Source organism: Gossypium arboreum, chromosome 11, assembly GCF_025698485.1.
Source record: "Gossypium arboreum isolate Shixiya-1 chromosome 11, ASM2569848v2, whole genome shotgun sequence".
Classification (NCBI taxonomy): Eukaryota; Viridiplantae; Streptophyta; class Magnoliopsida; order Malvales; family Malvaceae; genus Gossypium; species Gossypium arboreum.
Window position 1 is genome coordinate 118,068,002 of NC_069080.1, and position 25,404 is coordinate 118,093,405.

The 25,404-nt window shown below is 29.8% G+C and overlaps 2 protein-coding genes across 2 annotated transcripts; both read right to left on the minus strand.

The window, feature by feature from the left end:
• Positions 1 to 72: 72 nt before the first annotated feature.
• On the minus strand, positions 73 to 1,256 carry LOC108473563 (DNA damage-repair/toleration protein DRT102). The gene has a single exon (XM_017775220.2). It carries the CDS (start codon positions 1,145 to 1,147, stop codon positions 221 to 223), a length of 927 nt encoding a protein of 308 aa, XP_017630709.1. The 5' UTR covers positions 1,148 to 1,256; the 3' UTR covers positions 73 to 220.
• A 9,002-nt stretch (positions 1,257 to 10,258) lies between these two features.
• On the minus strand, positions 10,259 to 11,805 carry LOC108472812 (uncharacterized). Its single transcript, XM_017774370.2, has one exon. The coding sequence runs from the start codon at positions 11,471 to 11,473 to the stop codon at positions 10,448 to 10,450; it is 1,026 nt and encodes a 341-aa protein (XP_017629859.1). The 5' UTR covers positions 11,474 to 11,805; the 3' UTR covers positions 10,259 to 10,447.
• Positions 11,806 to 25,404: the final 13,599 nt, after the last annotated feature.

The window sequence follows — 25,404 nt, forward strand, 5'->3', positions numbered from 1 at the left end:
ACCTTGACCTTAATTTGGCCTCGGACAAGCATAAAACAGAGAATCAGCATGCAACAATTTAATACCAAAACATTTATGTAATTGTAATTTAACACCATCAACTTTATTACTGAAACACAAGCTCAGTTATCACACACAACAACAGAAACCACATCTTTTACACAAGACACATACACACTATGAGATACATGACACAGATTGCATACGTCAAAATATTCTTTCAAGCAGAGCCATTAGCCAATTCCTTCTCAATGGCAATTTTAGCAGTTTCAAGATCTTCATCAAAGAACATATCCCACTTCCCATCCCATTTGAGGAAAAACTCAGTATCTTCGTAGTATTTCACCCTATGAACATCCCCAGCTGGAGTGAACAAGTAGTCCCCGTCACCCAAATCATATCTTTCCTTTTTACTCAAATTCCAAACACTTTTTTTCCCTTTCATCACCAGCAAGCAATGCCCGAAAGTATGGTGATGGGCTGGTTCGACACTCCCAGCCTTAAATTTAATAATAGCCGATGTGGGACTTTCTCTCAATATCTTCATTGACCCACCAGGGATTATATCGATTGGATTCAGTTCTCTGTTCTTAACCAAGCAACAAACAGCACAGGTTTCTGCTTGGGTGTTCTCAGAAGCACCGATTTTAGGCATTTCATTCATCGATTCATCGAAAAAATTTGAGATTTCCTCCGGCCAAGGCTGGGACTTAGAGGCCGGACACGGCGCTTTAAAAGGAGTGTTGAGCCAAGTGTCGACGATTTCCTTAGCGGTATCGGCGGACGTTGACATGCCGGAGAGTGCCAAGACGTTGCAGTTATTGATGGAGCGATTGTTGCGAGCTTCGTCCGGAGTGAGACATGTGGTGGCGAACACGCCGGGGAATTTGTTGGCGAAGATCCCGACTCCGACGCCCGTTCCGCAAGCAAGGAGGCCACGGGTCTCCAAGGAGGGCGAGGTGGTGGCGGAAGATACTCGACGGCCGACTTCAGCACCGATGTTGTAGTAGGAGGTGATTCCGAGATCTTCGACTTCTATGTTGAGGGAGCGGAGGTGGGATACCATGGCGTCTTTTAGCTCGGCGCCAAAAGAATCAGCTCCGGCGATGACTTTTAGGGGGGAAGACGCGGTGGCGGAATCGGCCATGATGCGGCTGTGGGAGGTAGAGAGTAACTAAAGTGAGCTTAAGAAGAAAGTTGAGGAAATTAAGGGGCTATTGCCAATAGATCTCACTTCAAATAGATAGAACCTTAAATGAATTTATGACATTTTCTTAAAATATAATTTATCTGATTCATATTCAGCTACAAATATTAAATATCCACGTGTACAAGAAACAAATCTATAAAATATCTATTCTACAAAATAATAATTTTCGATAAATTATTAAAATAGTTATTTTTATTTGTGCGTGAAATCATAATTTTAAACGAAAATTTTAGATTAAATTTTATAATTGGTCCTTATATTTTTTTTATTTTGAGTAATTTAATTTTTCTTATATTCTTTTAATTTTTTCTTTTTTTATTCTCTTCTTCTCTTTTTTTTTCTCCTTCTCTTTTTTTTTAATGTAATTTTTCTATATTTTCTATTTGTTTAAAACTAGTTCACAAGCTTGCCTCACTCAAAAAAAATTAAATTGTTCAAAAAATAAAAATATAAGGACTGATTTTAAACAAATAAAAAATATAGAAAAACTACGTTAAAAAATATATAGGATGGAGGAAAACAGAGGAAGAAGCGGAAGAAAATGAAAAAAAAAGTTAAAAGAATATAAAAAAAATAAATTGCTCAAAACAAAAAATATAGGGATCGATTGTACAAATTAACTTAAAATTTTTGTTTGAAATGATGATTTAACGTGCCATGTTAGCTTACCGTTACACCGTTAACGGTAATCAACGGCTCAGTGATTAAAATGTTATAATACGATAACATAAGTAACTAAAATGTAATATTTTAATATAAATAATTAAAATGTAACTTGAGGTAAATAAAAGTGACTATTTTAATAATTAAACCTATTTTAAATATACTAAAGTTAAAAGAAAATGAGTTTTTTTTAAAACCAAGAAAAATGAAGGAATTGGATAATGTAAAAATATTTTCTATGAAGAGTTCTCAACAAATAAATAAAGAAATAATATATTTTATCATTCTCAAACTCACATACTCTTACATTAATAACAATCTCCAAATTAATTAGGTTAAAGAATCAATCTATGAAGAGCTTTATACAAAGAGGTTACAACAAATCAAAAGTGTACCACCTCAACTCGATGAGCCAATAGGCTCAACCCCAGAGAAAAAGCTCAAAGGCAGAACAAACCAAAACTTTAACCTTAGGAAATAATTCTGAAGCGAGCAACACCATCCGCACATCAAGTGGATTAGACGAATGAGGGCCAATTGAGTAACGCCATAAGCACAGTCATGAACAACAACCAGAACCACTATTTCGAAGCAAAACAGATACATATTAGAAGCAAAGACCTTCCTCGTATCATCAGGAAACCGGGCCGCCCAAAGGCAAAGGTGTCGACTACTGAAGCTAAACAACTCCACGACAACGCAATGATTCCAGCAGCAGATCACATACTCTCCTGACTGGACGGACTTTCCCTGATCGGCAAAAAACAACAGATGCAAACAACAAACCACCAAAAACACATAGAAATAGTAAATAAAACCACCATAATGGTAGACACTGAAGGCGGCGATAAAAACCCTGTCCAAACAGATGAGGTAGACCCTCAGCAAAATTCGGCGAGCCTCAATCGGTGACAGGTCGACAACAAAGCACGAAGAAGCCGAGGGGAAGTCATAAAAGAATCGGCTCATAAAGCCTGGAGAAAGGAAGCCACCGCTGTTTCTTTTTTGTTCGTAACTAGGGCATTCATCACCGACAGCAAGGACTAATTCTCTTGTTGCGAGACTTTCCAAATAAATAAATGATTGCTCATGAAATATGCTCTATTCCCATGAGTAAAGATCAAACCCCGACAACATGATTAAAACATAACACCAGATTATGTAATTTCTATTACCTTATAATATTATCAATTGCATCTTACCATTTACCTTTCAAGTTCTACGTTCATCCTTTACTTATTTCTCTTTATCCATCTTTTTTACCATATTTTTTTTAGCCTATTATTATTGTTGATTGAGAATCAACATAATTATTATTTTTGGCGATTGAAAATTTTTTTTATGGATTTTTGAATGAGCACTTGTGCTGGTGTTTGAAGATAGTGAAGAAGATAAAATTGTTGAAAGCAAAGATTGCAAGCTTTTTGAGAGAAAAAAATTCATTTGTTGAGTTTTGGAGATATTTCAATAGGATTCAGGTCAAGTAATTTAATATATTGGTAAATCTTTTTGTTAGCTTTCAAGCGCATCTTGAATTATGTCAATTGAAGTTCTATAATCTGAATTATGGCTGACTTATGAAAATATAAAGAAGTGAAAATTTGTGGAAATCAAGTTACAAAAGGACTCCACCTAGCAAGTGGACAGAAAGGCATTCAAGCTAAAATATATTGATAACCAATGCGTGACAAAGTAGTAAGCAAAAGGTTAGTACATTGGAGTTATGACTAAGAAGTCAAGAGTATCATCATAAAGGTGTTATATGATTGAGGTAAATGGAAGTTAACTAAGGGTCATATGGAAGTCACTTAAATTATTTAATCAGTAATATATTATTTACACCATGGTATATATAATACAAGTTTAAGAAAAAATTATAACTTTTGAACGGATAAAACATAAAGGGATCACAAATAATTTAATACATATATGACAAGATAATCTTTACTTGTTAATTTTCGTAATGGTATATAATTTAGAGTTTTGTCATAATACTTCAAGTAAATTGGACTCCATGACTAATAATTATGTCATTAATAGAAGAAAAATCATCACTTAATTACATGTTATTGTAACCCAACTTATATATGTCCATCCAAATTTTTCACTAATTCAATATAACTCTTAACAACCTTACATTTAATTTTAACAATTGTTCAAATCATAAAAGATTGAATAAGGAAAAACAATTCACTAGATTTATTTATGGGAGTAATAGATGCTTTCTTGATTTAATGATTAGTTTGATCTAGCATTAATCTAATCACTTCAAATATTTATTTAATTGGATTACATAATGAATATGAAATTAAATTAAATTAGGAGTTCATGTTAGTTAATTATTTAGAATGAAAATTAAACATGCATTCCAATATGCTAAAACTGTCATGATTTTAATAAATTAAAATAGAGTTTGTGTAAATTATTTATTTAAATAATTAATTTTATTTTTTCAATCAAAATAATTAAAGTTCAAAATGTGGGTTAAAAGTGACCCATGTACTATTAGGTAATTGTTTAGCTGGCCACATAAGAGAGTAATGGTAAGTTCTCGTTAGTTTTGGTTTTTTTTAAACAATCTCATTATATGTTTTGATTATATATGTTCTTTTTTTACTACCTATGACTCCTCCCCAATTCATAAATAGGAGAATAATGCATTTCAACGCGCTTGAACTTACGTTTTTCTGCATTGACAACAATACTTATATTAAACTTGCAAAGCAAACGTGTAGAGAGAGTAGTTGAGTTTGTGGCCAACTTGTGGTGGTGGGGTAAGGGTACATTGAAGAGTTGGACTAGTGTCACAATAGCCAGAAAAAGAATGGTAAGTTGGGGGTTCTGAGAGTCCCTGAAAAAGTATCAACTTTTGATGATTGGCTACTGCATGTGTAGGAAAAACATGGGATGATGATGCAATGGGCAATGTGTTTCGATCAAAACCAAACAATGAGAAGACTGAGGAATCCATGGTGCAATTAATGGTCCCAACATGATGAGGGGAGTTTTGTTGTGGCTGAGCTTAGGAACAAGAATGGCAATGCAACAAAGGTACGCAAAAACTTATAATGGAGATCGACTCTGAGAAAATGTTTTGTGACGGGAGACATAACCAGTGCCTTTGTATCATGGTAGTTTAATTAACAGAATAAATTTCTTGCTTTTAGAAAAATAAAATAAAATAAAATATCAAAAATAATAATAATTGTACCAAACATCTTCAAACTTTAAAATATTATAATTACATTATCAAATATTAATATTATATCAATGAAGTCTTTTATTGCTAAATTGTTAATTTAACCATTAAATGATACATCGATCTTAAGTGACATAATTTAAAATAAAAATTTAAAGGAAAAAAAATATTGTAAAAGTAGATATCGTAAAAATCTTGATTTTAAAATTTTATAGAAACTATCGTTCACTCTCTTTTTCTCAATTTTACTTTAATTTTAGTTTTAAATTTTTTAAAAGTTATCGACAATATATTATTTTTCTTTAAAAGTTTCATTTTAAATTATGTCAAATAAAATTTTATATGCTATTTAATAGTTAAATTAACAATTTCAATAATAAAATGACATGATTGATATAACATCGATAATTTAAAAATGTCTTACCTCTAAAAAATCACACAAAAATATACAAATTCTCGTGATTAATCTCAAATTAATTAATTTAAGTCAAATCCAAACTAAAGTAAACTAAACCAAACCCAAATTTTATTTATTTGATTAAAATTAAGATAACCCTAAACTAATTCCAACTTAATCATAGTTAATTTAACTATTGCAATCTAATGAATTTATCAAATCTCAATTAACCTAACCTAAACTAATTTAATTTAATCCAATTTAGGTAAAAATAGCATAAATACCCTTTACAAGGAGTCAAATTACATTTTGCTTTCTCTACTAAAAAAATTGGCAAACTAATCCTCTTATATTATATTAAAGAACAAATTAATCTTTTCTTTTAAAATCATCCATTTGCAGTATTAAAAATTGGTGTGGTTGACGGAATAACCAGACAATGACATGTGACATACCACGTGTACCTCATACTGACGTACAATAACCAATTTTTAACATAAAAAATAGATAAAATTTTTAACAAAAGGACTAAATTGTTCTTTGATTGAATATACAGGGACTAATTTACTCATTTTTTAATAAAAAAATAAAAACAATTTGACTCTTAGATGAACTTCCATAACACTTTTAGCTCCAATTTACCCTAATTTAATCTAATCAAACTAATTATTAATAAACGCGAACATGATACAAGACAAAAGGCATTAGTAATCATATAATAAAATAAATATGGAATCATATATATATACACAACCACCATGAAATATGTTTCAAAATTTTTAATAGGCTTCCGTTTTAAGTTATATAAAAGTAGGCAATGAGTGCCAATTATGTTTTATAAAAACACGAAAACATAATATCTTTTATTTTTTGCTTTCTTAATGTTTATATTAAAGCGAGCCTAATAACTAATCATTCACATTCTATAGGTTTATTAATAGGGTAGAAGCTAATCACAAGTTTTAAAGCTGCTCCATGCCTAGAGCAAGGGTCGAATCCTCAACCACTTGTTAAGGTAAGAGAAACTTTTGCCATCTCTTATTTCAATTCTATACCAATTTTGAATTTTTAATTGATTTAGTGTTACAAACCAATCACACATTATTTCAATTAAATTAATACAAGATAATAAGATATAATAGTTTAAAATAAAGTAATTTATTCACACGGTTCTATAACTTTTTTCTGAACAAATAAACATAAATTTGTCATTTTTTTCTTTTTTTTAAAAATCACTATAGATTGAGTCTTTAACTCGATTGGCATAGACATTGTTGTCATTGCAAAAGAACATGAGTTTGAGTCTTTGAAGCATATTATCTTATTATTTATAGGTTGAGGCAAGACTATAAGTAGTTCTAAGTATTGTGTCAAAAAGAATATATATGATCAAAACCTATAATAAAATTATTTAAAAAAATCACTATACGAAGTTATTAAAAAAAAGATATATTAAAAAAAATTATAGAATAACTTGTTTTCTATTTTTACTTATATTTTTTAAAATATCATTTTTCCTTCACATGTTACCCGAATCCTAGTTTTAAATTTAGTCTTTCTATTTTAATATAGTTATTTTTAATTTATGTATTTTTTAATGTTAAAATTCTAACCTAATTAAAACAATAGTCACGACGACTTGTTATTTTCATAATACTCATAAAAAAATCACATTGTTTAAATTAATTGATTTAACGGCTACTATTTGAGTTAGGATTGGACTTCAAAAAATAATAAATTTGGAAAACAAACACGAAATCCACACTTATGCCTAGTTAGGACTGATATTTGAATACAACCTAATGGATTTAACTACTACTGTTTAGGTTATTATTGAAATTTTAAAAATAAAAATTACATAAACTAAAATTGATCAAATTAAAGTATAAAGACTAAATTTACAACTTACATATAATAAAGGGGTTGATAGTAAAATTGGACCTTTAATATAATACTTTCATGAATTTTTAGTTAGGTGTCATTTCAAAGACTTTTATTTGAGATAAATATCAAAAGTATATATGAACATTGGTCCAATGTGCAATGTCATATATGAATTTTAATTTTTTGCAATTTTATACAATAAATTTTAATTTGATTTAATTTTTAAAATTACTAACAATATTATCAACGTAGAACCATTTACGACAATTAATTATATTAATCTAATATGGAAATAAATTGATGTGTATATTTCTTTAAATACATATAATTGAATCAAAATCAAAATTTTATTTGATATAAACCATAATAAAAGCTTTATGGGTAAAATTACACTAAATCAAAATTCATATATCAAATTACGATGAAACTAAAATTTATATATAATTTTAATATTGTTATCTTTTAATTTTGTCGATGCTTCATGTTTTAGGGGTATCATATAATTTGACTTTGTGCCTGTAATCAAATTTTTTTTTTCTCTTTTTTTTTGTTTTTTTCATGTATAACATTTAGTAATATGAGCGATGATTGACCATAAAGTGTGCTCTATTCCCATTAATAAAGACCGTACCCTCTAACTTTATGGTTAAGAAATGAGATAAACAACCATCACACCACAACTCATAGTTTCTTTATCAATGCATTAGCACATTCATCAAATTATTGATAAAATCCGCTTTAAGTAATCAAGACATAACTTAAAATAATAATATAATAATCTTTTAATTTTGTTAAAAAAATTAAATATCCAACAATCATCTATCAACTAATGTCGAGATAACATAAACTTACATTGTATATCAAGTTGAGGATGGCTTGTTATAGTAGTTCACACTATAATAAGTGTAAAGAGATGCTAAGATGAGGGCAGTTCAATCTATAAAAGGTGTGTAGAGTTGCTATATTTGTGGTATTCTAAGGAGTTTAGGAGACGGAGTTTTGAGTAAAGTTTATATGTCTCTTTTGTCTTTTACTCTAGTGTTGAATGAGTATTTACAAACGTCCAACCATTGATTTATTTAATTTGTTGATACCATCATAGGATGGCATATATTAATTTAGGATACTATTGAAATCAACTTGAAAAAATTGAACGAGGTATTTATCGAATTTGATGAACTGACGAATATTGTAGAGTATCCTTCTCAATATATCTTTTAACAGATTGTGTGAGGGTTTTGCCCTGACAAAACCACGATGAATTCAATTTTTCTCATAAAATAATGCTTGAATCATTAAATAAAAAAAGAAAAACTAGAATAGTAAATTGGCTTTACATTAATCATCAAAGAAAAAAAAAAGAGATAAGAAAGTAGTGTATATGATTTGCTGATAATGATGATATATAGTGTTAACACTCAACATTGGCATCAACATCAATTCAAAACTTTACATTTATAAAGTGGGAAGCAGAGCTCCTCATGTTGTGGCGCAGAAAGTTCATACTTTATGCTGCAAAAAAGAGGGGTTCCCAAATTCTAGTCTTGGGGTTTGAAGTGATGGTTTTAATCCACAATCTCACTGCTTTGCTTTTGGGTTATGCTTCTAATCTCAAATTTGAGTTTTTAATTTTCATTTTCAGATGTTATTTTTATAATTTTAATTGTTAATTTTTTCAATAATTTCATTATAAATTCTGATGGTGTTTAGTTTTTTTTTTTACATAATGTTTAAAACTATTAATAGTCTTTTCTCAACCCATATATAAAAAATTAATGTGTTTCAAAGACACTCGAACTTATATTTTTCTGCATTGACAATATTATTTATATCAATCGAGCTAAAACTCAATCGACTTAAAATCAATTTTAAACATTCAAATGATATATAAAAATTCTTATTAATTAAACATAATTAATTAGTTTTGCATTTGAACCTAACTACATGTTTAAATCAAATTATATAAAATTAAAATAAATATATTAAATTTAAAACCATAATTACCATCGCTTTTACATTGCTATGAATTGAGCTGCTCAAGTGCCTTTGTGGGCCTAAATGATAGGCTTTTGAACTCTTCTTGTATAATCATTTCAAGATTGTAGTTTTTTAAGAGATAAAAGTAAGGTTAATATACAAGGAGATATTTGAATTTAGTAATTATGAGATTAATTGATAGTGTGATGTTACTAAATTTTATTTAAAAAAATATGTTAAATTGATTTATGATTTTTAAGTTCAGTATCAATTAAATTTTAAAAAAATAAGTAGTAAAAGGATATAAATAATCAAAATCAGATACTTTCGTATAAAATAATATTAAAATAAATTATTTCTCAATGTTGGAAAGAAAACATTTGGTCTAATTTTTTCCTCAAATAAGTTTTTAATTATTTGGATTTCATTTATATATATGGTGTTGATGTTGGAGAATTTTTTTTTTTTTGTAATTTTACAAAAATAGAATCACAATAATTTTCATTTGAATTGAAATCCTACATTTGGTAGAATGTTATTATCAAAATCTTATGGTTAACAACACTACTAGAGAGGGTCCACCAATGCTAATGCAAAGGTTGTTTTCTTTTTCCATAAAGACAAATTTTGCCCTAATGTTTTCATTATTTTATCATTTTAGTCCTAGGTTAAACTATTAAAATTTTAATAGCATTGAAAACTAAAATAATTTTAAAAAATATGGTTAAAATGACAAAAGGAATAAACTTTAAGGATATATTTATTATTATGGTTTTTTTCCTTTTATAATTTGGCCAAATCATTATTTTAATTTTGTAAATTGAAGTAAATGAAACCAGCTTCAAATTCCAAGGTGAAAACAAAGGAGAAAGTATGTAGAAATCAAGAGTTGATATCATACAAGATGACAACCAAGAAATGGATTGAATTTACAACATAAAGAATATATATATATATGTTATTTATTGATAATATATATATTATATTGTAACACAACTGATGAAGAAAAAAAATAATTTCCAAATTGAAATACTTTCCTCAAATAAAAATCAAACAATATTTCACAAATTTTAACATAATAAGCATTTTGGCATTGAAATTCAAAAAAGCTATGAATTCAATCCTTCTTCCAAGCATACAACAACAAAGAGAATCCTCCATTGCTCCCACATGACCTAGTAGAAGAAGAACATGAGCTTCTTCCACCATCATTGCTCTCCTCCGCCCATTGCAGCACACTCGAGCACGACGGAGACGGCGACAGACTTGCAGATGCCATCGGCGCCGAAGACGACCCCCCGGCGGCCAACGATGACAAACTCTTCCTCATCAACCTTTTCTCCGGTCCAACCATTTCAGGCCACACACCACCATCACCAACTTGAAAAATAAACACACCATGGCCATTGGTATTATTATTATTATTATTATTATTATTATTCTCACTATTGACCCAATTGAAAACATCCCAAAAAAAATCCACCTCGATTCCATTAACATAAATCCTTTCATTCCCTCTAAATTTCCAAGCCAATCGCTTTATGACAAGGCTTGTTTGGCCATCAACTTTCACCTTCAGAACCCCTCCATTACAATCTATCCCTATCTCATGTTTAGACCCCAAGAACTTAGCCCTCGAAACATAACTCTTATGCCCAAAAACATGTTCTCTCCTAGACAAGAGCGTTGGTTCAAGGAGTACCTGTCGAGCCATAGACAACCCAGAACACCTCTTGGCGAGTTCATCCATGAGATCACCAAGGATGAATTCTAGCTTCCCATTGCATGAAATGGCAATGTAGAAGGAAGACTCAGGCTCAGCTGAGTTTTCAGCAAAGTCAGCCCTGGTGAAATCCCAATACAGCTTGATTCTTTGACGATGGTGGTGAGTCAAGTAGACAGATTTGGAGCCTGGTCGGTTTCTGAAGAAGGAGAAGGTGGAAGGAAAAAGGGAAATGGTAATAGAAAAGGAATCAGCAGCATAGACTGTTAAGGAATGGGAGAAATGGGTTTTGGACCATGTAAGCGTGAGATACGTAGGTGAGTCCCATAGCTGAGTATGGTAAATGCAGGTGATGAGATTTTGAGGCACTTGAGAGGTACCGGACAAGTTGCTAGGTTGGCTAAAACATGCTGGGATCATGGTGTTTGGGTTTTCCCAGTTGTTTATCAAACCATGGAAGCTTATGAGAGGTGATGAGATGGGAGTGAATATTAAGGTTTAAATGTTTTGAATGAAAATTGGAAGTAAAGGGTTTTTCTTTTTGGGGTTCCCATTAGCGCAATCATGAGGAGCAGTTGCGAAGGCTAGAGCTAGCTATATATATAACTTAAAGCTTTGATTTCATATTGGCCAGTTCTCTCCTTGATTTGCGCCTGAGACAGGGCCCTTTCTAACTTTCTTTATGATCTATTATTCTCAATCCGCCCCCTCTCTCATTAGCTGGTTTGCACTTTGTACTACTTCTCTCTCAGTCAGTCACAATTTAGAGGTGACTTTGAACTTTGAACCCTTTCCCTTTTTCTCTTTTTGGTTAATTTCACCGAATCCAATTTTTAAATTCATTTTTTATTTTTAAAATATTTTAATTTAGTCTTTAAAGCTATTAGAATTGTTTCAATTTGGTCCTTCTATCATCCTAATGTTATCAGTTTAAACTTGGCATAAATTATACTTAAAACACATTGGTCAAATTGTAAGCATGGTTATACCTATTGCATAAACGATTTGAATTTGACATGTTAAAAAAAATATTATTGATAAATTTTAAAGGGTTATTTATTCTTATAAACATGTCATATCTAATATGTTCATGCAACAAGTATTACACATATTTACAATTTAATTCACTTGTTTTAATAAGTTTCATGTCATATTTAAGTAAGCATTTAGTACCCAAATTAAGGGTTAAGTTGCCAGAAAGACTTAATTAATACGGTATGATAGTTTGAAGACTCAATTAGAACATTTTAAAGTTTGAAACCATAATGCAGTTAAAAAGAAATGGTAGCGGACTTTTTCCTCAAGGGTATGTTTGATAAATCATTAAAATAAAAATAAAAATTTCTATCATTTAATATTTTAAATGTGTTTAATAATCATTTTAATCTTTTATTTAATATAAAATTTTCAACAACAAGTAGGTAGATAGTTACTTCTCATTTAACTTAATACATATCAAGTTGATTTTATTTTATTAAAATTAAAATAAATTATCTTTTTTAAATTGAAATATTCAAATTATCATATTTATCCAAAATAATATAAATACTAGATTAATAAAATTAAAATTAAAAATATAATATTTTAAAATAAATATTTACTTTTATCAAACAATAAAATTATATTCAATATCTATTAATTTACCAAATAAATTTTTTATGTTGGTCTTTGAATCAAAGGAGGGATGGGGCCTTGGGAAAAGGGGAGAGAATAGGGTTCAACCACTTTTGTATGGTTTTGATACACATTTTGAGTCATCCATGTTGGGTTTGAATGCTTCTTGGATAACCATTGCTCTTCACTAATTTATTTACAAACACCAATTTCTTCTGTTTAATATACATACAATACATAAACATCTAAACTTGGATGAAGTCATGTTTTTCAACCTTTTTCATTTTTTTTTAATTATTAAAGGATAAACAAATTTTCCTGGCTGTGCATATACACATGTATGAGTTATTGAGGAAGCATCTAATTTATATCATTTTTAAGATATTGCATTTTAAATGTCTGAATTTGAATCCCTATATTTATAATTCTCTTTCTTTATTATTATTTTATGTAATTTATATATATAAATAAAACCCATCTTAGTAGTTTGATGGATAACATAGAGAGTAACAACAAGTCACATGTAAAACATAGTAGCTTAATTTATAGAATATATATATTTATATTAAGAGTATCTACCAAACATGTGAGTTGTTGTTGCCCTAACAAATAAATATATTAACATAATAAGAAGGTATGGACTTGAGTTAAAGTAGTACAAAAATTCATATTTATTTTTGTTGATATAATAAGGAGGAGAGTACGGTGGTTATAACGGAGATTGGTTCATTCAAGTGGGGCGAAGAATTGAAATAAGAAAGGATTGGAGGTAAAGAGAGTGTTAAGGTTAAGAGTTAAAGGTAAGTTGGCAGAATATCGACTTAGTATCTTAGGAGAATCGGTCTCTTCTTTATCGTTCCTGGAGGTATTTATAGACGAGGGTCCGTGTAAGACGATGCTAACGTGTTGGACTTGTCATCTAGCCTTCGTTACTAAACGTGTGGAAAGTAAATTAATAAATTATTTTAATATTTTAATAATTTGTTATATTATTAAATATAAATAATTACATTGGTATATTTAATAATATTAAAAATTATAATATTTTATATTAAAATTTTAATATTATAAATTATTTTAAAAATTTATTACTAATATAATAGTATAAGTCTTCATTCAAGTTAATTTTTATATAAAATTAAAAGTAATCATAAATGAGCTTTCTTTTTAGAAAAAGACTTAAGCTTTTTCATAAAAGTAAGTAAATTTTGATGAAACAAATATTGAAAAATGTAGAGTTATTCCTAAGAAGTTTGAAGTGAATATTTTAATTTGTATTCTTGGTAATAAAAGGTTGAATATATGGTTTGTGGGTAAAGCCTCCTCATGAAAAGCATATTGAAATAATTTGATGGTTAATTTAAAGATTATATCTGGTATAAATTGAAGGATATATATCATATCATTATCTCACTTATCTCTTACTTAGAGATTTATAGATAATCTAGCTGTAAGATTGAAAGAGAGGTTAAAGGCATAATTGAGTTAATATTATGAACCAAATTTCATATGTTTTTTATCGGGACAAAATTCATACCAAATCTAATTGAATGATGACGTAATCATATGAAGATTAAGATAAATTAAGCTTAAATTATAATATTATTCTATCTACAAATGTAGATTAGGTCCAAAATGTATTAACAACTTTGGGTTCTATTGAGAAATTTTATTCTATGTTACCCATACCAAATTTTCAAAAGCATTCAACCGACACCTATTGGTCAAATTTTCTTTCACCTTTTACCATTTACCATTTGAAAAGCATGTAATGCAGTGGGAAAGGAGCAGTAAAATCTAGAATCAGGTCCGGCATAAAAGTAGAAATATTTATACCGTCAATATATGTTTTAACCCCCTGCACTTTCATCTATTTGAAATTTAGTTAAAAAATTTAATCAAATATCTGCAGCTGCAAATTAGAAATTGCTTTGTTTTTTTGTTTTTTTTTTAAATAAAAAAGAGATATGCAGTCTATATATTATCATCATACCATCACGTTACAAGTTCTCTAACATTTTTTCTGATACCCAGAAGAAAAAAAAGAAGCTGTAAAGCTGTTGATCTAATCATGAATATGAACACTTGTTTATAGTGATATGAGGAAAAATATAGTTTAAAAATGGGAGAGCTTGTAAACATGCTAAAAGGAATCCTACCATCCCAAAGTGAATCATAAACTATTAGTGCGGTCAAGATTTAGCAACCTCAATTCATATTCAATAACTTTTAATTAAATCATTTACATCGAGGAATAATTAAAAATTTTGAAATTATTAATTTTTATGGAATCATACTTTAATCTTTGATAGCTAAGAAACTTGTAAGTTTATCTTAGATATATTCATAGGTCGAGTTATTCACTTAAGCCCAAAGACTCGTCCAAAATTTAGAAGGGTTTGGGCAAAATATTAAACTCAAAAAATAGGTTTAGGCAAAAATATTATGCCTGTTTAAAATATGAGCCAAACTCGGGCTTGAACATTAAAGACTTGAGATCAACCCATTTTTAAGTTTATAATACTTTATATTGTTATTTTTATATATTATGTAATTTAAAACACATTAAAAAATAAACTTATACTAAATATATAATACTTGTTATGTACTTATGATCATCAACTCGAAAATCAAATAAGGTCCAGGTCGCCTACCTACGACTCGACTAGGGCACACATGATGGATACGTGCAAGCCTTATAGTACGAAGCTTGCAATGGGAGCTCGCGGTCTCGACTTGCATATGCCCAATGAGTGTCCAACAGGTAACCCAAAGCAGTACACGTGTCCAACATGCATAGAGTCTACTAAAAACGTCAATTTTATGAACAGTAGCTATGTATATAAATATTTGATTGTCCCCTTTAACGAGACACGACGGAAAGTTACACAACAATACTACTCTAATGTAAACATTAAAATAATGTTAAGATGACTATATAAAAAAATCAATAAATAAAAAATGTATAAAATTATAAATATTAAAATAATATAATATAAATATTTTAAAAAAAATAATATAAAATGGGCATGGGTTAATCTTTTGCAAATATGAGTGAGTTTGGATAAAATTTTAGGCCCATATTTCGGGCCGGATCAATTTTAGGTAAGCATAAAGTATGTTAATATCATATTTAGACCCCACCCGAATCCAGGACAACCCAATCCATGAGCACATCTAGTTTATCTTTCCTTATATTCTTTTAAATCCTGTTTTTTTTTTCTTAAAAAAAAAAGGAAGATAAGGAAATTATTACATCTACTATAGATTTTGTGTTGATTTCCAAACAATATATGAAGGAAAGTGCAATGTAGGGGACATTTTGAATGCAAGGGAATTTATTCCAAGAGTAATGTGTTTTGTCCTCGTATTTTGAAAGAATAGACACGATCTATTTTGTTTGGTTGAGAAAGATTTGGTTGTATATACGTTGGGATGCCTCATTTTTGTTGAAGTGAAATGGACAAAATTCAAAGCAAATATTTAACTATGATTTGGTGAAATATGCTTACTTTTCCCCCATCCCAATGTTGTTTGCTTCAACTGGTGCTTGTTCTCCATTTATCCAACAAATCCCATTTTTCTAGCTAACCCAAAAATCAACACATTTAGATCCAATATCTCACCAATTTGGTTTATATATATACTTAATTTACAGTATATTTTATTATATCTTTATAAAATATTTATTTACCCCTCATCTACCAAATAATTTTTTTAAAAATTGATGATTAATATTATTTTGATGATGATGATACTTTTATCTTTTCATAGTTTTATATAATCTTTAAATAAAACAATTAACAATCACATATCCAATGTTGATTGAGCCTTAGCACAGTTGCAGTAGGTGGATGCGAGTTCGAGTACACTTAAGTGTGTTTTATCTTTCAATTTACAAATTCTTTATCGCTTTCTAAATCATAGGTGTGATATAATCTAGTAATCACCTAAAAATGACATATGTTTGGTAAATTTAAGGTAGCATTTGATGCTTTCTCATGTTATAATTTCAATGGAATATGATTCCTTACAATGTGATTGTCGGAATGTTACTTTACAACATTTGGTATACATTGAAGTAAATTAATTAAAATATCGGAAAATTACATTATCACGTTTGGTTAACTAAATACATTCTTAAGAATGTAATGATAATTTATGAATTTACTTTTCCTCAATCAAATATGATATTCATTTACTTAATTTTTATAATGAACTTTATTCTTAATAAATATTTAATAACAAAATTTAATTGGTCATTCTTAAATTATTATTTTTAATTTATAATTTTAATTCATGGTAAAAAATTATAATTTTAATTGAAAAAATTATTTCAAATTTGTTTTGCATATATTTTTTAAATATAATAATGCAATGTAGAATCATGAACATATAAAACCTGTTTTGGAATAAATTAAAAAAACTTGAAATTACGTTTTATTTTAGCTAAAGGCTAATTCATAGAAATATAAGAAAAATAGTTGATTCCAAGTACTACTCTTAGCAAAATTACAAATAATTAAATCATATCAATGAAAAACCATAGGCTTTCTCTAACATACAATTCCTACACAACTTAAATGGAACAATTTGATCCATTTCCTACAAAAATAAATTAAGTATTTCATACAAATACAACTGCTAAATCAATCTTGTAGCTAGGGAAAAAATAAAATCAAGGAAAACATTTACCTGCGAAGAATCTGTTGAAGTAATAGAAAAAATCAAGTATAGCAGGAAGAAGGAAGGAGGCAATAGCTTATTCTTCTTCTTCTTTTACATTTATTAATATATTATGTAACACCCCATGCCTGACCCGATCATCAGAGCCAAGGTGTCCACTCGTTGCCACAGTAAGTACGATCAACTACATTCAATTAATACTATTAAATGTTCAATTTCAACCCAATCATGCATACAATACAATATACAATAGTTTTCGATTTTATATGAGCTTACGAAAGCTTTAAAACTAACTCGAGATTGAAATAGGACTAAATTGTAATAATTTCAAAATATCAGGTTAACGTTGCGATGTCAGGGGTTTCTGTAACACCCCTAACCCCTCTCTGTCGTGAAATTAGTGTCATGGGCATTACTAACCAATCAGAACATTTAATTACAACATAAGCAAATGTGCAAACTGACCATTAACATCATATGATACAGGGAGCAGAACATGCTAATTTAATGTTTCCATACTATTATCTTAAACAACCGAATGATGAGATAAGCTATGAAATGGTAAATTTGGTCTTCCACTGTCTATACTCTTATCACTATTTATCCTCTCTTGAAAGCTAGAAGTTGGATACATAGCAAGACTATTCCAATTATTAACATCAAAGTATTGAACTATACTCCGACTATTACCTTTGATAAGATTAGTAGAATGACCTTCATTCAAAATCAGAGTAAAAATACTCTTACAGTCCTTAATACGAGTTTACGATACCTTAAAAATAGTCTAAAATAGACAGGGTCTAATTTGAAACAATTCTGAAAGCTTAGGGAAATTTTCAAAAAAAAAAAAACCTTAGAAACAGGGGTTACACGGCCATGTGGCCAAACCGTGTGGCTCTCGAAGTTGGGGCACACGGTCGTGCCCCAGCCCGTGTCTCTACCCGTGTAACTCATTGACTTAAGACATACAGTCGTGTCCCAGCCCGTGTCTCTACTCGTTTAACTCACTGACTTGGGTTACACAGCCGTGTGACAGATTGTGTCTTAGGCCGTATGTACCTAAATGCACCTTAAAACTCAAGTTTACCAAATCATGTTTACTTAGACATTAAGCAACCCAATTGCCAGCCCTTTAACCTATTCAAAATCAGATTAAACACGCTTAAAGCATGCCTAAACATCCATCTTAAGTGTCTAACCAATGTAACCCCCACTGGTACCACATTTTATATTTTCAAACACATTAGTAAAACATCAACCATATGAACACATAAATACCATTACACATAGGACTTTTAAAATCATCACATTTCATAACAACTATCATTCAAAAGACCTCCTAGGTACATGTCATTACAAAATAAAACATCACCACACTTGAGTCTGAGATCGTTGTTGGATGCCGAGTCATCGATAAACTAAAAAGTAACTAACCTACGTTTATGAAACAAAACTGTAAGCTAAGTATAACTCAGTGGTATTTCTATAATCCAAATATTAAAACAAGATATAATTACATGAAATGCTCAAACTAAAATTCACTATAAGTTTAAATCATGCAATTTTCATGGCAATACTACTTTATTTTACACATTTTGCAACAACAATACATGGCATTTTCAATTATACAAATACCTAATTTCCACTTTAGTTTCTAGTATGCATATCATTCTCTTGTTAATTCAATAGCCTCTCATAAATAATTCGATATTTAATCATGAATTGGCACCATCCAAACCACATTATTGATCCAAATTCCATTTGAACATAGTCAATCTATGTTTATGGGTCAATCTAAAATTTCATTCCATTCCAATCCATTTCACAAATATAAATTTCATAATTCATATTTATTTCCCTATTAACATGACTCGGACTCGGACAGATATGCGAATCTAACCAACATACCAATTTGGCACCTAGTGCCTCATTGGATAATTCTGACGTAATAACTGGGCCCAACATTATAATACGTTGACACCTAGTGTCTCATCGGTTAAATCGAAGTAAATTGGCACCGAGTGCCTCATCAGCTCGAAGTCGAAGAAACCCCTGAACTCTTCCTATCCTATGGCATGCCATCTATATCAGACTTAGCCTGAAACCATTAATAGGGTTTCATGTCACTTTTCAACACAACCAATATCTTAATTTCATATATGTACATTATCACATATAAGCATATATTCAATTTTATAGTAACCACATTTTGTCAATACATATATTCAATTCAACAGTCATAAAAATACCACATTTCTCGATATTCATAATCGGGTCATTGTAATCATCATTTGATTCAATTCAACCCAAATGTACAAGAGTTTTCACCTCAATTACTTACCATGGACAAAAAACTCAATATACAATAATTCACAATTTAGTTCGGATTATAGAGACACAAACTGTATATTCTGAGCTATTCGATGTCGACTTTGTCTTTCCCCTTCTTGCTCGAGGATTTCAGAACGACATTTACAATTTTTATCTTAAACCTCTAAAATTTCTTATGCCCGTTCGTACTATTCTTTCTTCTCCTTATTCAAAACAATGGTTGCATACAAGAGAATTTTATTCTCCTTCATTTCACTACAATACTTCTTTCTTTTATTTTGTTTTCATTTTATTTATTCTTATTATTATTATAAGACTTATATATGTATTAAGTTCACATAATGTATATATCATAATTGCTCCTTTTGACTATCCACTTAAAAAACAATGGTATAATTGCTACATTAACCCCTTTAATTTATTTTAATTTATAATTCAATTTTTAACACCTACGCGATTTAGTCCTTGTACCTTAATAACTCCTAATATCACGAAAAGTACTTATCCAAAATTTAATTCGCCTCTAATATATCTCCATAAATATTTAATAATAATATTTATTGGTCCGATTTGTAGAGACAGAGTCTCGAAAATACATTTTCTGACACCCCTGACTATCAAGTCGTTACAGGTTCCTCGTCACAACGCAACATACTGAGTAGATCTCATTACATTGACCAAAGCCTGGCGTTACGCCATGGCATGGCAACGTGATCTTGTTATGACGACCATAGATTAACATCGCGACATGACATACTGTTTTCAAATGGTTAAATTTTGGTACTTGTTTACAAACACCAAAAACTCTTCAAATTTAATTGCAATTATAATTTCTACCAAATCTATATACTAAATAAGTCTATTATGTCTAATTGTTCTATTTATTCACACAAACATTCAACTATTTCAACAATTTCATTCAAGTCCTTCATTAGACTAATTGGCATTTATATACATATGCATATGAACACATTTCTAAATAAAATTGTAACAGTCCGATTTAGACCCTAATCGGAATAGTGGTTTCAGGACCACAAATCCTAGCCAGAGAAATGTTTAAATATTATTTTCTATGTTTATGATGTGTAAGTTAGCAGTGTGAAAGTCTCGTACGAAAATTTGAATGTTCGTGTGCTTAATTTAGAAAAAGGATCTAATCGCGTAAAATGTAAAAGTTACCTGCTATATGTTAAAAGTGCCTAATTGATTTGGATTTATTTATGAAGGTCCTTATGTGGTAATTATGCCATTTACATGGTTAATGGACATATATGGCCTTATTACAAATGATTTTTATATGCATTAATAAAGGGTAAATTTGGAATTTGATTAACAATATAAGTTAAATAAAACAAAGCTTAAAATAAACTCATTTTCTCATGTTCATGAACCGAAAATCATACATAAAAGAAAAAAAAGGATAGCTAGGGTTCGGTCATTGAATTTCTTGATTGAGGTATGGATTTTGTTCGATTTTTTATTATTTCTACGTTTTTGTAATCGTTGCTTCGTATATTATCGAACCCATGCCTCAATTTTTTATTTTTTTGATAATTTTGAAATATTCCATGGATGAATTCATGATATTTTTTATGTTATATGTTGAAATATGAAAGCTTGATGTTGGGTTTACATGTTTGGTCTTTGGATTTTTGATGAATTTGAGTAATTTGGGCTAAATTATAAAAATATTATTTTGAGGGACTATAATGTGGAATAAATGAAATGTGTGGACTTGTATGAGAGCTATGAAAATTTAGCTAAGCTTGTGTACAACCAAATTTTGTGTATTTTGTGTTTTGGTGAATTATGGACTAAAGTGTCAAAATGTGAAAATGTAGGGCTAGTTTGCAACATGCCTTAATTGTGTGTATATGGATTGGTTTGAATGATTTAGTGAATAAAAGGGTTAATTTTGAATACATATAGATCAAGAAAAGAGGAATTCGGATTTAGACCGAGGGAAGTCAAAGGTTATTGAGTAAACAATCCGAGTCGACAACTCCGAGTACGAGGTAAGTTCGTATGTAAAACATGATGTTATAAGTATGTTTTGATGCTTTGTTTATACATAGGTGGTATATACATTTAGTTTTGATGAATACAATGATAAATCAATGGTATTTAGCACTAAGTGTGCGATTTAAACTAGCTTTGGCTATATGAGGCACTAAGTGTGTGATACCGAGATAGCTTCGGTTGATTGAGAAAGCACAAGTGTGCGGAATTATTATAGCTTCAGCTAATCATTAAAGCACTAAGTGTGCGGATGATTAAAGCATTGGTAATCTTCAGAAAGTCTTAAAATATCTGAACAAGAGGTGAGAATGAAAATGAATGAATACGGGAATGTTCAGGTAAGTTTAATACCTATATGGTAGATGGAATTATGCATATAAAGTTTATTGAATTGGTGTGAACATATGGATGATGTTGGCATGAAATTGATAGATGAGTTGAGAATTTATAAGTACTTATTTGTTGATGTTTCATATTTTATATACTGCTGATGATTATGGTACGAACTGACTAAGCTTTTGAAAGCTTACTTTGTTTGTGTATTTGCATTGTTTTATAGATATCGAAGCTACTGTGAGCTCGGGGATCGTCAAGGATCATCACCACACTATCGAATCTCATTGTTACTTTGAAAATGTATATATTAATGTATGGCATGTATAGGCTAGAAATGTTTAGATTATGTTTTGTGATTGTATATATTTAGCCATGTGATATGGCTTGGTATGGATGTGATTATGATATGGTTTTGGTATAGGAATTATGAGGCAATATGATATATTTAGTGTGTTTGTGTATGAATATAAGAAATGGTAAGATATGTAAACTTTTGTAATGTGTTAGCTATGGTAATTGATAAGGTTTGGTCATGAAGTTGAAACTTATGTTTGGTACGATTTTATTTTAGATTTGTTATGATTTGGTTGATGTATTGAGATGGAAATTTGGTTGGCAATGATATGTCATGAATGGCTTATGTTTTGGTTGTAAATTGGTCATAAAATATTATGCAAATATGCTTGGTTTAGTGCTTGTAGGTTTGACCCAATTGGGGTCGCAAATTGGCTTTTCAAATGGCCTATTTTTGTCCACACGGGCAGAGACACGGGCGTGTGTCTCAGTCGTGTGTGACACACAATCACGTTACATGGCCGTGTGTCCCCTATGGTACCCTATGAATTAAAGGCAGTATACCCTCCAGTTTTGACACGACCTAGACACACAGGCTTGTTTATTGGTCGTGTGTGGCACACGGCTTGGCACAAAGGCGTGTAGTCAGCCGTGTGATCCAAGTCAGTAGCCTCCCTAATTTTCACACGGTTTGGCACACGGGCGTGTCTTGTGGCCGTGTGTACAAGTCAGTATGTATGCCCTATTTCGCCACGGCTTAGGCATACGGGCATGTCTCATGCCGTGTGAGGTACACAGCCTGTTCACACGGGCGTGTGACCTTTTAAAAGTTGAAAATTTTTATAAGTTCAGAAAAGTTCACATGTTATCTATTTAGTCCTAAATGCATGAATTAGACCTTGTATGCTCGGTTTAAGTTAGTAATGAACATGAATGAATGGTATTTTATTGACTTGAGATAGTATTTGATATTTGATTGTTTTGATCTAAGTTATGAGTCTGGTAATGCCTCTTAACCTATTCTGGCAACGGATACGGGTTAGGGGTGTTACAAAAATATTAATATATCACAAAACATACCTAATAAAAAGGTTATGACATTCGTAATTTCGTTTATTTAACATATGGCCAAATCGAAATACTAATTCTGACTTAACCTAGGTAAAAGCCATATTTGAAAGAAATTAGAACTATACAAACTTTGCTAAGTGGGGGATTGCCTCTTGGATGCTGGATCTGCTTATCACACTCTCGAAGATCTACTAAACCTATGCATGGAGAAAACAAACCACACACTGAGCGAAAATGCTCAATGATAATTCCATGAATTAAGATAAAGTAACATATGTATTAGTAAATTATTGCAAAGTATATAATATCAATGGTAAAATAAATTCAAGTCATTTATCAACTACCTATCTTTAAACCGTTTCCAATTTCAATTCTACAATTCTAATTTTCATTGAACATCTATATATATTGTTTAACCCACCATTCAATCGCTTTCTAGAGTTTATCCACTCATTCATATTCGTTCGGCCCCCATGGCTTGTTTTCAATTGATTCATATAATAGTTTACACACTTTATCTATCTTAGCACACATATAAGCACAATATACCAATTCATCAAGATTCCGTATTTTTTATACTATTCTTATAACACCCCACACCCAGTCTAGACGTTATGGCTGAATCTTGAGGAATTACATAAACTCGTTCAAAAACTCAAAAGTAATCCTTGTAAATTGGGTGATCTTTAAATGTTAATTTTTGCAAACCTCTTTCTAGTTTTTTTTTTTAATTTGTGTTTATGGTTGTTCGTTTTACGGAAAATTGTTTATGTAACACCCCTAACACCAAACCGTCGTTGAAACAGGGTTATGGAGCATTACTAGACCTATAGGACAATTTACAATTAATATACAAATAATTATCAAACATAATATAAAATAATCTTAAAGTCCCTTAGATGGACACTCGAGGCCCAAAATACGAGTTAGGAGTGATTCGGACTAATTCGGGTGCTTGGGGAAATTTTTTTTATTTTTTTATTTTTTGTGCAAACTCAATATAACCCCTTTATAAATATCTAACCTTCCCTGCAATTTTCAAACCACTACCAAAAACAATTTATACTCAAATACACTTATATCATAACCAATTCATTAACATAGTAATTTAATAATTAAACATTCATAATATCATTCAAATTGACTAATAACTTGATTTATTTTCCATTCAAACTTAATGCCAAATTTTATAATATACTCTTTACTATTTCACTTAAAACTTAGTTCAAAACATTACAAACCATCCATACTATGTAACTAAAATCATATAGCATTTTTAAGTGACCATAACAATACCTGTGTACATGCCACTTGTACCAAAAGAACAATACATCACCAAGTTTTTTGTGCTGGAGTCGGGATTGCTCTGGATGCTAGACCGAGACTCTGTACTCCTACAGACCCGAATTTCATAATTACTCATCGATAACTTTCTCATTTCCTTTTTGTGCCGATGCCTCGGGTTCTTTGCTAGTAATTTAAACTCTAAACTTTAAAAACCCTATTTTCCCTTTTTCTTTCTTTTTCTTTTTTCTTTCTCTTTACTTTCAAAAGTCTCTGTTCTTTCTTTCCTTCTGTTTCTTTCTTTTCTTTATTTCATTCCCTTTTTATTTACTTTATATCTTATATATATATATATATATATATAATAACTATACTAAATATCTATTATATAATTAATGATATATTACAAATGTATACATATATTTTCTTACATTTGTACTTAATCAATACCTTACACTTGTCATAAATTAATTTATTTATCATATAAAATCTTATAAAATCTTCTAAAATAATTATTTAATTAATAAATATCTTTTAACTTAATAATAAATAATAAATATCTATTTACTTAAATTACAAGAAAATACATTAGTATTTTACAATTGTCCACATACATTTATTACACATATAATTTATTAACACCATACATATGTCAATTATTTAGTTTATTTATAATAAAATAATATAATATAATATAATATAATTTAAAATATGAT

Coding starts and splice junctions, on each gene's coding strand:
- LOC108473563 (XM_017775220.2), bottom strand. CDS start 1,147: ATGGCCGATTCCGCCACCGCGTCTTCCCCCCTAAAAGTCATCGCCGGA.
- LOC108472812 (XM_017774370.2), bottom strand. CDS start 11,473: ATGATCCCAGCATGTTTTAGCCAACCTAGCAACTTGTCCGGTACCTCT.